At 53.4% G+C, this 13,773-nt stretch overlaps 1 protein-coding gene across 8 annotated transcripts; it reads right to left on the reverse strand.

Annotated features, from left to right (window-relative positions):
* Positions 1-2,477: 2,477 nt before the first annotated feature.
* Positions 2,478-13,722, reverse strand: PPM1M (protein phosphatase, Mg2+/Mn2+ dependent 1M). Of its 8 annotated transcripts, none has more exons than XM_063722466.1 (14): positions 13,524-13,722; positions 12,080-12,785; positions 7,994-8,091; positions 7,794-7,905; positions 6,985-7,640; positions 6,242-6,359; positions 5,826-6,080; positions 5,259-5,371; positions 4,819-4,903; positions 4,603-4,721; positions 4,376-4,439; positions 4,014-4,121; positions 3,759-3,907; positions 2,478-3,411 (listed from the first exon to the last, which is right to left on the reverse strand). In XM_063722466.1, exons 5-14 carry the CDS (start codon positions 7,206-7,208, stop codon positions 3,267-3,269), a joined length of 1,380 nt encoding a protein of 459 aa, XP_063578536.1. In that variant the 5' UTR covers positions 7,209-7,640; positions 7,794-7,905; positions 7,994-8,091; positions 12,080-12,785; positions 13,524-13,722; the 3' UTR covers positions 2,478-3,266. The 8 variants fall into 8 exon arrangements, with proteins under 8 accessions (XP_063578536.1, XP_054408122.1, XP_063578537.1 ...); XM_054552147.2 differs by having other exon boundaries at positions 2,478-3,436; positions 12,080-12,788; positions 13,524-13,714; XM_063722467.1 differs by having other exon boundaries at positions 12,080-12,207; positions 13,524-13,711.
* Positions 13,723-13,773: the final 51 nt, after the last annotated feature.

Consider the following 13,773-nt stretch of genomic DNA (forward strand, 5'->3'; position numbering starts at 1 on the left):
CTAAAAATACTGGGTGTGGTGGTGTGTGTGCCTGTAATCCCAACTGTTCAGGAGGCTGAGGCAGGAGAATCACTTGAACCCAGGAGGCTAGAGGTTGCAGTGAGCCGAGATTGCACCACTGCACTCCAGCCTGGGCGACAAGAGCGAAGCTCCATCTCAAAAAAAAAAAAAAAAAAAGCTGGGGTGGGGTGGGTTCTGAGAGCCTCTCAGTTGAGTTGAGTTAATTATACAGGTTTTACCATTGGCTCTGCAACCTGTTGGATATTCTTCTTGGCTGCAATTTTGGGCTGTCAGTTGCCTGGTAAGAGAATTCACCTAAATTATAAAGTAGGAGTAAATCAGGGGAAGGGTCAAGTAAAGCTGAGGTCATGAAGGTGGTTTGCCTTGTAATTCAATAGATACTTCCTGAGCACTTGAGCTTTGGTACGTCCTAGTTGACAGCATAGCTGTTTTTGTTTTGTTTTTGAGACAGAGTTTTGCTCTTGTTGCTCAGGCTGGAGTACAATGGCGCGATCTTGGCTCACTGCAACCTCCGCCTCCCAGGTTCAAGCGATTCTCCTGCCTCAGCCTCCTGAGTAGCTGAGATTACAGGCATGCGCCACCACACCTGGCTAATTTTGTATTTTTAGTAGAGACGGTTTCAACATGTTGGTCAGGCTGACAGGGTTTCAACATGTTGGACAGGCTGGTCTCAAACTCCGGACCTCAGGTGATCCGCCTGCTCGGCCTCCCAAAGTGCTGGATGACAAGCGTGAGCCACCACGCCTGACCCCGTTTTTTTGTGTGTTTTTTTTGTTGTTGTTGTTTTTTTTGAGACAGAGTCTCACTGTGTTGCCCTGGCTGGAGTGGAGTGGCACAATCTCCACTCACTGCAACCTCCACCTCCTGGGTTCAGGTGATCCTCCCACCTCAGCCTCCCAAGTAGCTGGGACCACAGGCATATATCACCATGCCCTGCTAATTTTTTGTATTTTTGATAGAGATGGGGTTTCACCATGTTGTTCAGGATGGTCTCAAACTCCTGAGCTCAAGTGATCTACCTGCCTCAGCCTCCCAAAGTCCTGGGATTACAGGCATGAGCCACTGTGCCCAGCCAAGATGACAGCATAGTCTTTTTGGAGAAGATGAACTAAGCTGCTTATTAAACAGCAAGCCCTAAGGCCCTAACTTTTATCCAGCTAATTCTAGCTTTATAGAAATCTGCATTCAAAAGTAAGTGAAAAAGTCACAGTGTGTATCTGTAATTCCAGCTACAGGCTGGGAGGACTGCTTGAACCCAGCAGTTTGAGACTATCCTGGGCAAAATAGACCCTGTCTCATTACTTTTTATTTTTAGTTTTTTGAGATGGAGTCTCTGTTGCCCAGGCTGGAATGCAGTGGCACAATCTGAGCTCACTGCAACCTCCACCTCCCAGGTTCAAACGATTATTCTGCCTCAGCCTCCTGAGCAGCTGGTATGTGCGACCATGCCCGGCTAATTTTTGTATTTTTAGTAGAGACAGGGTTTCACCATATTGGCCAGGCTGGTCTCGAACTGACCTCATGATCGGCCTGCTTTGGCCTCCCAAAGTGCTGGGATTACAGGTGTGAGCCACCATGCCTGGCCTTACATTTTTTTTTTTTAAGTGAAAAGACCACCCTTCCAGTATCTCAAGCCCAGAGCCTACAAGTAGTGGAGGCTGGGCATGGTGGCTCATGCCTGTAATCCCAGAGAGGCTGAGGTGGGATTATCACTTGCATCCAGGAGTTTGAGCCAGTCTGGGCAACACAGACCCTGTCTCTACAAAAAATAAAAAGTTAGCAGGGTGTGGTGGTGCATACCCGTGGTCCCAGCTACTCGGAGTGCTGAGGTGGGAGGATCACTTGAGCCCAGGAGGTCAAAACTGCAGTGAGCTGTGATCACACCACTTTACTCCAACCTGGGTGACAGAGTGAGACCCTGTCTCCCAAGAAAAAAAAAAGCTAGTGCGGTGGCTCACACCTGTAACCCCAGCACTTTGGAGGCTGAGGCAGGTGGGTCACTTGGAGTCAGGCATTCAAGACCAGCCTGGCCAACATGGTGAAACCCTGTCTCTACTAAAAATACAAAAATTAGCTGAGTGTGATGGCGCATGCCTTCAATCCCAGGTACTTGGGAAGCTGAGGCAGGAGAATGGCTTGAACTCGGGAGGTGGCGGTTGGAGGTTGCAGTGAGCCTAGACCATGCCACCGCACTCCAGCCTGGGTGACAGAGCGAGACTCCATCTCAAAGAAAAGGGAAAAAAAAAAGTGGTGGTAGAGACTTTTCTGTTTCCTGGCCAAAAATTCTCTCACTGGGGCTCACCCAAGCTGAGAACTAGGGAAACTGCAAAGAAAACATAGTCCTGATTACATGCAGGCTTACAAGGTGGAGCTAAAACTAATCCACTGAAAGGTAACAAGAAATAGCAATAGGTATCCTTAATCCAAGCTGTACAGAAATTCATGACTCACAAGGCTCTTCTGTAGAAAACATTTAATAATAGGGAGGTGACGGGGAAAACAAAGCAAGGGCAGTGTTGGGGCATCAGACCAGGGCAGGGCTGGAACTAGGGAGAATCAACCGTTAGTTAGGAGGCAGGCTACTACAGGTAGCAAATGGAGAGCCCTCTCACCCAGCCAACTCCAAGAGTTCCTCTTGTCCCTTGTGCTCTGCCCCAAACTTTAGCCCCAGCGCCTGTTCCTCATCTCCAGCAAAGAACAGCAGGGCAGGACCTGAACTGGTCTTTTTTCAGGGGCTGTCTTGAAGATGGCAGTTTTAGCAGACATGAGGCTGCCCAAAGGTTTCTACAAGCCACCCTGCGTGGACTTTGGGGGTTGTTGAACTCATGCCCTGACATCCATGAATTGGAGACCTGGATCTAAACATGGGCTAGCTGCCCATCCTGGCATCTTTGGCTAATACCCTTAGCCTGGGTCCCCCTATCTGAGAATGATACTTTGGGCTGTTGAAGATCCTGTCTGAGGAGCCTCACATGGGTTTCCTAGTTAAGCTGTAAAGTCACTCTGCCAGAGAAGGTTATCACCGCAAAAGGCAGGACCTGGAGGGCTGGGCTCTCCATACACTTCCAGCTCTGACTGCCTGGTATAAATGTTCCTCTTGAGATGGATGTGTGTTGAGATGGATAGTGAGAGCACTGGGCGGTGGCTAGGGATAGGGCAGGCAGGATTTGCTCTTGGTCACACTGGAGGGATGCCCAGACCACACCCGGGCACTAGAGCAGTTCTGGGATACAGTGTCTGAATCCTCAGTGGCCACTGCTCTCTTGGCCCTGACTGTGCAAGGGAATCACGAACACAGAGACGTCATCGTAGGACACCTGCCCTTCCTCTGTGAGACTGTCTTCCTTTCCCTGTGTGCTGTGTATCAGCATCTGGGCCAGCTTTGAGAACCTGTGAAGACCATCCTGCAGATAGACTTCAGGGGCAGAGCAAAGGGGCAAGGCCAGACCTTAGGAGAACTCACTGCACAAGGCTGGACATGGGGACTGAAGCAATGCAGTCCGACTGTGGACCAAGCAAGCTGCAAGTCTAGGAGGGCCACAGGCTGGACCATGAGAGTCTAGATCCAGGGATTTTTGGAACCCACGGTCTCCCCTCCTCCTCCAAGAAGCTTGAGACAGCCCCGATCCTGGCCAGCTGCCAGCTTATTGTCAGTGCTCTGTCTTCTCAGCCATAACTACTTGGGCTTGCTGCTGGCACCAACCCAGGCCCAAGCAGGTCCCCAGCAGGTACAGTACCTGTGTGGGTCCTTTTGGTTCCCAGGGAGGAAGCTCCGCACCAGCCATGCCACCTGCTCGTTGGACAGGACATCCCAGAGTCCATCAGTTGCCATGACAACCACATCATCCTCCTGTAGCTCCAGCTGGTCCACATCCAGCACAGTCACCTACAAATTAAGCCTGAGGATCCTGCACACTCCCTTCCCGACTCCCACCAGCCTGTCTGCCTTTCTGGGCAGATGGAAGCTGGGTTGGACAGCGTTGCCCCCTTACCTGTGGGACAGAGAGCAAGAAGGGCTTGAGCTGGATGTTTGTGTCCAGGACTCTGAGCTGATGGTCTCCCAGGCCCCGGGAGACAGCCAGTGTTCCTAGTAACCGAGCCTGAGGGAAAGTGAGGTGTGAGGCGATGGCAAACGGCTCCAGCAAATGCACAAGTACCAGGCCCTAGCACTGCAGAGCACACAGGGAGAGGTGGACTGTGGCCCTTGGAAGCCGTGGACCGAGAGAGAAAATTCCTAGTCTCAGAGCAAATCCCAGGCCACCAGCCACAGCTACCAGCAAGAGGCAAAGGAGCTCCCACCTCTGCAGGGGACAATGAAGAGGGATTCTTGGCGTTGCGGGGACCAGGCACTGACCTGCCTACCCTGTCCGTGGATCAGTGGGTACTTGAGATCCGATTTGTCCACACGTTTGTAGCTCCTACCAGGAGCAGAGCCAGCATCAACCCAAGCCCTGTGCCCCATCTCATCTCTCCCCAACTCAGGGCCCAGCTGTCACACCCTCACAGTGCCACCCTGCCAAGGTGGAGCTGGGCCTGGATCCCAGGGGTCTCCCTTCCCACCTGTCCCCCATCCCCACTCACCAGCCACTCATGTGGTGATCCCTGAACAAAACCTTCTGTCCCAAGTCATCCCCCTTCAGCCGCCGAGGGAACTCCAGTCGGGTGAACTCGCCAGCCAGAAGCTCAGGGTAGACAAAGGCCTAGGGTGGGGAGGCTGCGCTCAGGTCATACTCCTTCTTATGGCCCTGGACCCAGGAGTTGGGTCTTCACAGCCTCCATGCTGCCAAGGGCACCTACCAGCTGCTGGATCCGCTGCCGCTCAGTCTCTGGGGTGAACTCGAAGCTCAGTGGCCGTATCTCATCTCTCCGCACCAAGATGGCCCTGGATTGAGGAGAGAAGGGAGAGGTCTAGGAGGGGGCCTCCACCCTCACCCATGGCCACCCTCCTACCAGTCCGTCCTCCAACCACCAGGACCCAGCTCTGTCCATGATCCCTTAAAGCCCTCCATGACTACCTAAGACCTGCAAGGGTGAAGGCTTAGCCCTTTAGCGGGGCCTTTGAGGTCCCTGCCCTCCCCAGCAGCCACTGTCCACACTCGACACATACCAAGTGCACACACAATTCAGCCAGTCAATCCTTCCTACTATCCCTCCACTTCCAGCCACCTTTGCTTGTCCCCATTGCTGCTTGTGCCCTCCCCATCCCACCCTTGCCCACCCTCCAAGGGGTGACTCACCTGCTATCCCCAGCATTGGCCACGTACAGCTTTCCCTGCAGGGACACAGCCACCAGGGCTGTGCAGCCGCCCACCTGGCCTGAGGCCTCCAGCTCCCGCCCGATCACCTCATCCTGGGGTAAACCGAGGCCACCTTAGCTGCTGCCTGTTCTGCCACCATGCTACTTTGTGTCTCAATCCCCACCCTACCCTACAGTTCACTTCCACCAGCAGGCCTGACAGTCCCAGCCCAAAGTCCAGCCATGCCTCCAAGATCCCTGCAGTCAGGAGATCTAGACAAGGGAAGGGCTACTCAAAATAGGAAGAGAAACCAGCCCCTGCACCAAGGACCAATAGGGCATTCAATTAGATGATGCAGGTAAAAGCAGTTAGCACACAGTAGGCACTGGATAAATGAGAGGGGTTATGCTGATAGTGATGGCTGTTAGTAACAATCCAACCAACCCAATCTCATCCTCCCAGTCCAAGGATCTGGTGTGATGACCATGGGTATACAGAGATGCCATTTCCTGAGACCCCTAGGGGCAAAATCTCCACTTCTTCCCCAGCCAAAAGCCACACACTCACACATTCCTGAAAGGCACTCTCCAATGCCCCGATCACCAAGTCTTCTGCCCTGATGCCCTTTTCCTCCACAAACTGAGGGTCACTGGGGCAGATGCAGCGGCCATTGAGGTGCATGGGGGGCTGAGTGGCCACCAAGCCTTCTACCACGGCCTCCAGCTGCCGGCGCAAGCAGGAGTGCAGGGTGTTGGCAGCCAAGATGGCTGCTGCAGGACCGCCGTGCCCATCGAACAGTGCCCAGTAATGGCCTGTCAGGAACTGCACAGGAAGGGCTCAGTGTCAGCCTCTGCCTGACTTCCCCAGTTGTCCCCTGACGCAACCTAACTAGGACCTGGGGCAGCAGGGTAAGAACCTCAGCCTGCAGGTCGTGGCCCTAGCCTGTAGGAGGGATTCCAGCCAAGAACTCAGACTGCACTCACCTCCTCTGGGCACAGGGTCAGCCACTCTTCTTCAGCCCCAAACTCACATCTCCGGATGCACAGCTTCCCACAGGCGGCTTGATCCTCATTGAATTCAGATTTCTCTGCATTGATAATCCTGAGGCCGGGAAATGGTAAGCGACCCTCCAGGGACACACCTATGTCCCCATGGGCACAGGGACCCAAGCTAGCACAGGGAGAGGACCCCTCCCTCTGGGGCAACAGCTCCCCAGTGCTGTCCCTAACACACACTTAGACAACCACGATGTAAGCTTCCTAACTTCACTGGCCTCATGGCTAAGGTAAAAGTCAGGGCCCAGCTCCTCTGGAGCCTACCTGGTGACCCAGGGCTAGAAGGTAAGGGTAGGTTGCCGTTCCTGTCCCCTGTCCTGTCGCAGCCCAAAGCCCTGTCCCATACAGCGCAGGTCATACCCAGGGAGAGATGGTGGGGGTAGGGGGCGAGGGTAAATCTCCAAAGCCCCGAATGCTGGAACTCTACCGAGTCTCTGGGCCTCATCTTGGAAGCCCCTGGGCTGCAGGTCCTTCCTGTCTTCTCTGAGGGGGAGGTCGGAATCCCAAGGAAAACTTTGGGTCGGGATGACGGGGAAGTTGTCAGGATTCGGAGGTGAGGGCAAGAAGGGGCTGTCCACAGGTGGGTGTGGGCTGTCACTCACTCAGCTCCTCCCGCTTTCTAGGCGGGCTCAGGCCCGGGCCCGAGCTGGGGGTCGGGGAGGGGCACTCACTCGGCGTAGCCTGCATTCCAGGGTAGCGTGCGTCCTCGTGCGGGGCTGCGCACTGGCCGGGAGTCTGGGCGGTGCGAGGCGTCGGCCGCCCCGGGGCTGGAGCTGGAGCCGCGCAGGAAGCGGGGCCGTCGGTAGGGCACGGGGCTGGCACGCGGCCCAGGCGGCCGCGGCGCGGGGAGCGGCTCCCCAGGCAGGAAGCGGCGCCGGAACCAGCCGGCGGACATGGCGCGGCGGCAGGGGGCTGCCCGCGGAGCGCGGGGCGCTAGGGCTGGGCCGCCCGCGGGAGGAAGAAGCGGGCCAGGGGCGGGGCCGGGGGAGGGGTGCGCTGGCGGGAGGCGGGGCCGGGGGCGCGCAGGCCGGAGGCGACGCCCCCCAGCCCCTACCTCCGCCCGGGAGGGCGTGCGCGGCTGGCTCCCTGACTCCAGGGGTCAACCCTCGCTACCGCCCGAAGAAGCCAACGCCGGCATCAGTCCCATTTGTCAAGCAGGAAAACCGAGGCCCAGAGAGGCGAAGTCGCCTGCCCAGCGTCCCACAGTAGCCAGTGAGGACTGTTCACCCACGCTTGCGGGGCACTGGTGGTTGAGAGGAAAAGTCCCCCACACTCCGCGGGGCCAGCGTAGCGCAGATCCTCGGACCTCCTCCTGCTGGGTGGGGACCTGACGCAAGGGGAAGATGGGGACAAGATAAGCTGGGAGGTGTCAGACCCGCACATTGAGTAAATGCCACGGAGCACAGGTTCCTTCAGGCGGCCTCCAATACTCTCCACCCGGGCCTGCCACCCTCCCACCCCAGACGAGCTTAGTGGTCACCTTGGCTTTCCCCGTGCTGAGAGGCTGCTGCCACCCTCGAGGACAGTCTTCCAAATGGCTGTCCCTGCATTCAAGATGTCTTCGCGGATTAGACAGCAGGATCCTTACTGGACTGTGAGTGAGTGACGGACAAGAGAAATCTGTGTGAGTGTAAAGGGGAATCCGTGGTCCCCCAAAGGCTCCAGCTGGTCAGTTCAGACCTGGGACGGAGGGAAGTGAAAGACGAGGAACCATCTTGCGGTCTCTCAACCACTGGCTAGCTGTCACCAGGCGGTCAGCAGCAGTGTCCCCTTCACATCTGCGAGTTAACAAAGCACTTTGTCACCCATTTGTCACTCAAGTCCAACTCCCTGTGCAAAAGTGTTACTTTGGCCGGAGGCAGCGGCTCACGCCTGTAATCCCAGTGCTTTGGGAGGCCGAGGCGGGTGGATCACTTGAGGTCAGGAGTTCGAGACCAGCCTGGCCGACATGGTGAAACCCCGTCTGTACTAAAAATACAAAAATTAGCCAGGAGTGGTGGTGTGTGCCTGTAATCCCAGTTACTCAGAAGGCTGGGGCACAAGAATCGGTTGAACCCAGGAGGCAGAAGTTGCAGTGAGCCGAGATGGAGCCGCTGCACTCCAGCCAGGGCAAATGAGCGAGACTCAGTCTCAAAAAAAAAAAAAAGAGTGTTACATCATACGGACGATTCTGAGGCCCATGGAAGGGAAGTCTTGGACACCCAGGGCTGTACTGTTTCCATTATGACAATGCAGCTGACTCAATCCTCGCCCCCAGGGCACTTCTCTTCCCCTTTCCTCCTCCAGGAAGCCAGGGCTTGCCAATTAAAAGCGGCTAAGGCTCCACAGCCCAGTGCCCCCATATGAGCTGTATGAGGAGTCCACCTTCACCTCCACTCCCTAGCCCAGGCAGACGCTCAGTAGGCCCCACTTCCTCCCAGCAGCTAGTCCTGCCCCAGTGGGAGTTCCTCGAGCCCAAGAAGGAAGGTTTTTAGGGCAGGGAGCTGTGTCCAACACCCACTCCCTCCGATGACTCAGTCCCAGACCAGCCTGGGGGCTGATTGACTGAACCCATAGTGTATGCTGGGGCCACACTGGGCACAGGAACACAGTGCTAATGGAGACAAGCCAGGCCTCTGCCCACCAAGCCCCCTGCAGTGATGGTAGCAGTTCTGGTGGATGCTGCTTCATCCAGCTGGCAAGGGGATAGGGGCGACGTCAGAGAAAGTTACCCAAAGGACCTCTGAGCTGAGAATTGTCACTGCGACAGAACAGAAATGTACCAGGCTGGGGCGGGCCCAATTCAGTCTATGGGGCCACTTCCTCACCCTCACCAGTTGATGCCTCAGAGGACTTTAGTCTAAAATTGGACAAAACAAAGTACATACACTCTATTCCCCAACCCACCCCTGGGTGGGGGAAAGCCTTGTCCTAAAGTATTTTCACAGAAGCTCTGGGCAACCAGATGTCATAGGCAGTCTGTTGCACAGCTTAGCCATTGTCTATTTTCAGAGCCATGTGGAACCACATGGCAATCCCATCCTCTCTGTTCCAAGGTAGCCTGAGTGTTCCTTCAGTGCTACCAGGCTCTTCTGGCTTCCAGGGCTCCTAGGTGCCTCACTCTTGCCTGGATCTTAAGACTATGTCTCTTGGTTTACTCCCTCATTTTGCTGAAGTGCATCCTTCAACAACTTTCGAAGAAAGGGTGACTGGGAGGTACTTTCCTGAGAGATGTTATTTATCTATCTTTTTCTGTGAATGGTCTGTTTGTATCCTTTGCCACACTTTCTACTGGGCCATTTGTCTTTTTTTTTTTTTTCGATATGGAGTTTTGCTCTTGTCACCCAGGCTGGAGTGCAATGGCGTGATCTCGGCTCCCCACAACCTCTGCCTTCTGGGCTCAAGTGATTCTCCTGCCTCAGCCTCCTGAGTAGCTGGGATTACAGGCATGTGCCACCACTCCTGGCTACCATTGGTCTTTTTCTTATTGACTTATGAGAGCGCTTTATATATTAGAGAAATCAGCTCTTTATTTTGAAATGAGTTACAAGTATGCTGTTTGTAACAAGTTACAGTTTGTTATTTGTGTTTTGGCTGTGATGGTGGCTTTTTCCATATAGACTTTATTTTTTATGCAAATGGTTATTGATTTTTTCATAAACGAAAATAAAAATTTCAGGACCCCCAAATTGGTTATGCTAAAGGGAGAGTTAAGCTTGGAGACTGAGCCACACAACACTGGCATTCCTATTTTTTTTTCTGAGATGGAGTCTTGCTCTGTCGCCCAGGCTAGAGTGCACTGGCGCGATCTCGGCTCACTGCAACCTCCGCCTCCCGGGTTCAAGCAATTCTCCTGCCTCAGCCTCCCCAGTAGGTGGGATTACAGGCACCTGCCACCATGCCCAGCTAATTTTTGTATTTTTAGTAGAGCCGGGGTTTCGCCATTTTGGTCACGCTGGTCTCGAACTCCTGACCTCAGGTGATCCACCCACCTCGGCCTCCCAAAGTGCTGGGATTACAGGCGTGCTAGGATTACAGGCGTGAGCCACCGCACCCAGCCTTTTTTTTTTTTTTTTTTTTTAATTTTATTCCGGCAACACTTCATTCTATGCTGTAGAACTAATGTTCTCCAAAACTGTCATTCTTTTCCCAAATGGATACCTGTTACCTTGCAACCTTGTGTCAAAATATTATGCATTAACCAGATCCCCACAAAAAGGCAAAAAGCCTCATGAATCTCCAGGTGACTGCAGTCACAAATTGCTCAGCAGTAAATTCTTTGCCAGTCCCTAAAACTTTCAGGATGTATATCCTCCTATAAAACAAGGACATGTCAACTGCAACTTTAGGTCTGCAACCTAAACCTAACTCCTAAAACCAAAGTCTGTTAAATTTCACACTGACAATGTCAATTACAAGTTTATCTGCCCAGGTGCAGAACAAGGATAAGTTGAGATCAGTCATTCCTCTACCTAACCTGAGACCTCTGCATAATTGGCTCTTCTGTTACTCCCTGTTCTTCCAGTGTTCGCCTTATCTTCCATATAGCCTAGATTTACGGGACACTAATTAAGAGTCTCACAAAAACATAACCATTTGCCTCACTGTCTTCTCCCTTTTAAAGAAATGTACATATATTGAGCCTCCTGAAAACTTCTTGGGAGAGCACAGGCCACAGACGTTTCTGTGACTTGTGTTGCTTTCCTGGGCACGCTCCAACTCTGGCTCAATAAACCTCGATTGATTGAAGCTCTTGCCTCAGTCTCTTATTTGGGTTAAGATTTTCTTTTTTTTTCTATAGACTAATTTTGGAAGTGAAAGATTTTCTTTGATGGTTTCTGTGTTTGGTGACACAGAAGTTTCCTCCACTCCAAGATTCTACAAACTGCGCCCTTTGTTTCTTCAGTATTTTTAAATTTTTTTAAGAGAGTCTCACTCTGTCACCCAAACTGGAATGCAGTGCTGTGATCATGGCTCACTGCAGCCCTTAACTCCTGGGCTCAGGTGATCCTCCTGCCTTAGCCTTCCAAGTAGCTGGGACTACAAACATGTGTGACTGTGCCTGGCTAATACATATCTATCTATTAATCTATCTATCTATCTATAGATATGTATATGTAGAGATGGAGTCTTGCCATCTTGACCAGGCTGGTCTTGAATTCCTGGCCTCAAGCAGTCCTGTCTCAGCCGAGTAGCTGGGACTACAGGTGTACATCACCATGCCTGGCTAATTTTAAAATATTTTTTTTTTTTTGTAGAGATGGAGTCTCACCATGTTGTTGTCCAGGCTGGTCTCAAACTCCTAGGCTCAAGAGATCTTCCCACCCTGGCCTCCCAAAGTGTTGGGATTACAGGCATGAGCCACTGCACCTGGCCCCCAACTTCTCGAATAAAATGAAACTATGATTCTTGGGCACACTCACTACCATGTGACATTGATCAAATCACTTCACCTCTCCAAACCTCAGAGTCTTTATCTGTAAGATGGAAAAAGTAACACCTACTTCAGGGGCTGTCATGAGGATTAAATAAATGTGCCCAGCAGGTAGTAAGTGTACAACACAAAGCATCTAATGGTTCATTCATACATTTGCTTATTTTGCAATTATTGGCCACCTGCCAATGTTGGGCACTGTTCTAGGCACAGGGGATACAGCAAGGGCAAACACCTAACTACTGGTGGAGGGAAAACAATAAACCAATATGTAAAGATATGTGCCAGGTAGTGATAAAAGCAAAGAATGACCCATGGAGAGGGTCAGCCGGAGAGACCACGCAGTACCCTACCTTGTCACAGTTCATCCAGTGAGGGACATTTTTACAGGGCGCATGACCTTAATCTTTTTCATTAATCTTGGTTAACTCGTTTCCAGGAGGTCAAGTCTCTTGTGGTTCTGTGGAATCACCAAATGCTCCTGTGGATGTGGCTTAGTCTGAGCTGATGTAACAAGTAGCTACTGTGTTGCTGGCACCATTTGGCTGTAGCAGGGTTCAGTGTGGGAGGCCTTGCCTGTGAACTGTTCTAGAAGGCAAGCTGCAGGGCTGCATAGCACTCCATTTTCCACTGTGAGTGCTGGGGGGACAGTGGTTAGCAGATGACATAGGCCCAGTCCTCAGGGTGAGCACAGGAAGATGAATGAGAAAACCCTTCAATTCTGTGTATGCTGGGCTCTCTCGGGATGAGAAACTCAGGGGTTGTGGGGCACAGAGGAGGCCTCAATGCAGGCTAGTGAGGGTGGGGAGCAAGACAGTAAACGAAGCTGAAGCTGGGGCCAGATGCCAGGTAGGCCACACAGTTCATCATCACGTCTCTCAGCAACCCCAGCCCAAAAAGCTGGCCTCCTTTCCAATCTTCCCAGCCAAAGTCCCTGGACAAGCTGATTGGACCAACCAGAGTCAGATGCTCATCCCTGACTCATCACAGTGGCGTGGAAGATGCCACATGTTGACTGGTTGGTAGCAGCAGGCAGGTACTGGTACCAGTAAGGCAAGGCTGCTGGATATAGACACAGAAGGTCATTAGGACATGGGAAGTTCCTCACCAGGCTCTGGCCCTCTTTCAACCTCTGGGCCTTTGCACATGCAGTGCCCTCTTCTCAGAAAACCTTTCTGGCTGGGACTAGTAAGTGGCTCACGCCTGTAATCCCAACGCCTTGGGAATCCGAGGCGGGCAGATCACCTGAGGTCGGGAGTTTGAGATCAGACTGACCAACACGGAGAAACCCCGTCTCTACTAAAAATACAAAATTAGCCAGGCATGGTCGTGCATGCCTGTAATCCTAGCCACTCGGGAGGCTGAGGCAGGAGAATCGCTTGAACCCGGGAGGCGGAGGTTGCAGTGAGCCGAGATCGCGTCAGTGCACTCCAGCCTGGGCAACAAGAGGTTAACTCCATCTCCAAAAAAAAAAAGAAAGAAAGAAAACTTTTCCCTCCACTCTGCTGGACTGTTTTATTCTCCCTTCTAGGTTTCCAATCTTCGCCTTCTCCTAGCAGCCCCTCACATTGTCTCGACGGGCTCTCACCACCATACACTCCATCTAGTGGGTGAAGGCGGGTCTAGACCTGTGAGGGCAAAGCCTAGCGGCCATGACCACCCCGAGGTGCCCAGGACCCCACAGGAAGCGCTCAAGAAATGGCCCCTGGGGAAGAGCTGGCGCGCCCACCCACAAGCAGACCCCTTCCTGGGTGCAAACCCGTGTACGCTGGTACCCACTCCTATTCGGAGACCCACCTGGCTTGGGGCGCACAGATCGGGCACGCGCGCACGATCCGCCCCACCCACAGACCACCGTGATCAGGGCGCACAGACACACACGCGCGTCCTCCCACGCACGCTCGGTCACACGCAGGCCCCCTCTCCTGCCCCAGAGGAACGCGCTGGCGTGCGCACGGCGAATCAATCATCATTCTTAGACCCACCCGGACCGAGGCGCAGGCTGCGCGCACGCGCGGCCCCGAGTCCCCGCCTCCCGGCCGCGCCT

The sequence above is a fragment of the Pongo abelii genome, chromosome 2, assembly GCF_028885655.2.
Source record: "Pongo abelii isolate AG06213 chromosome 2, NHGRI_mPonAbe1-v2.0_pri, whole genome shotgun sequence".
NCBI lineage: Eukaryota > Metazoa > Chordata > Mammalia > Primates > Hominidae > Pongo > Pongo abelii.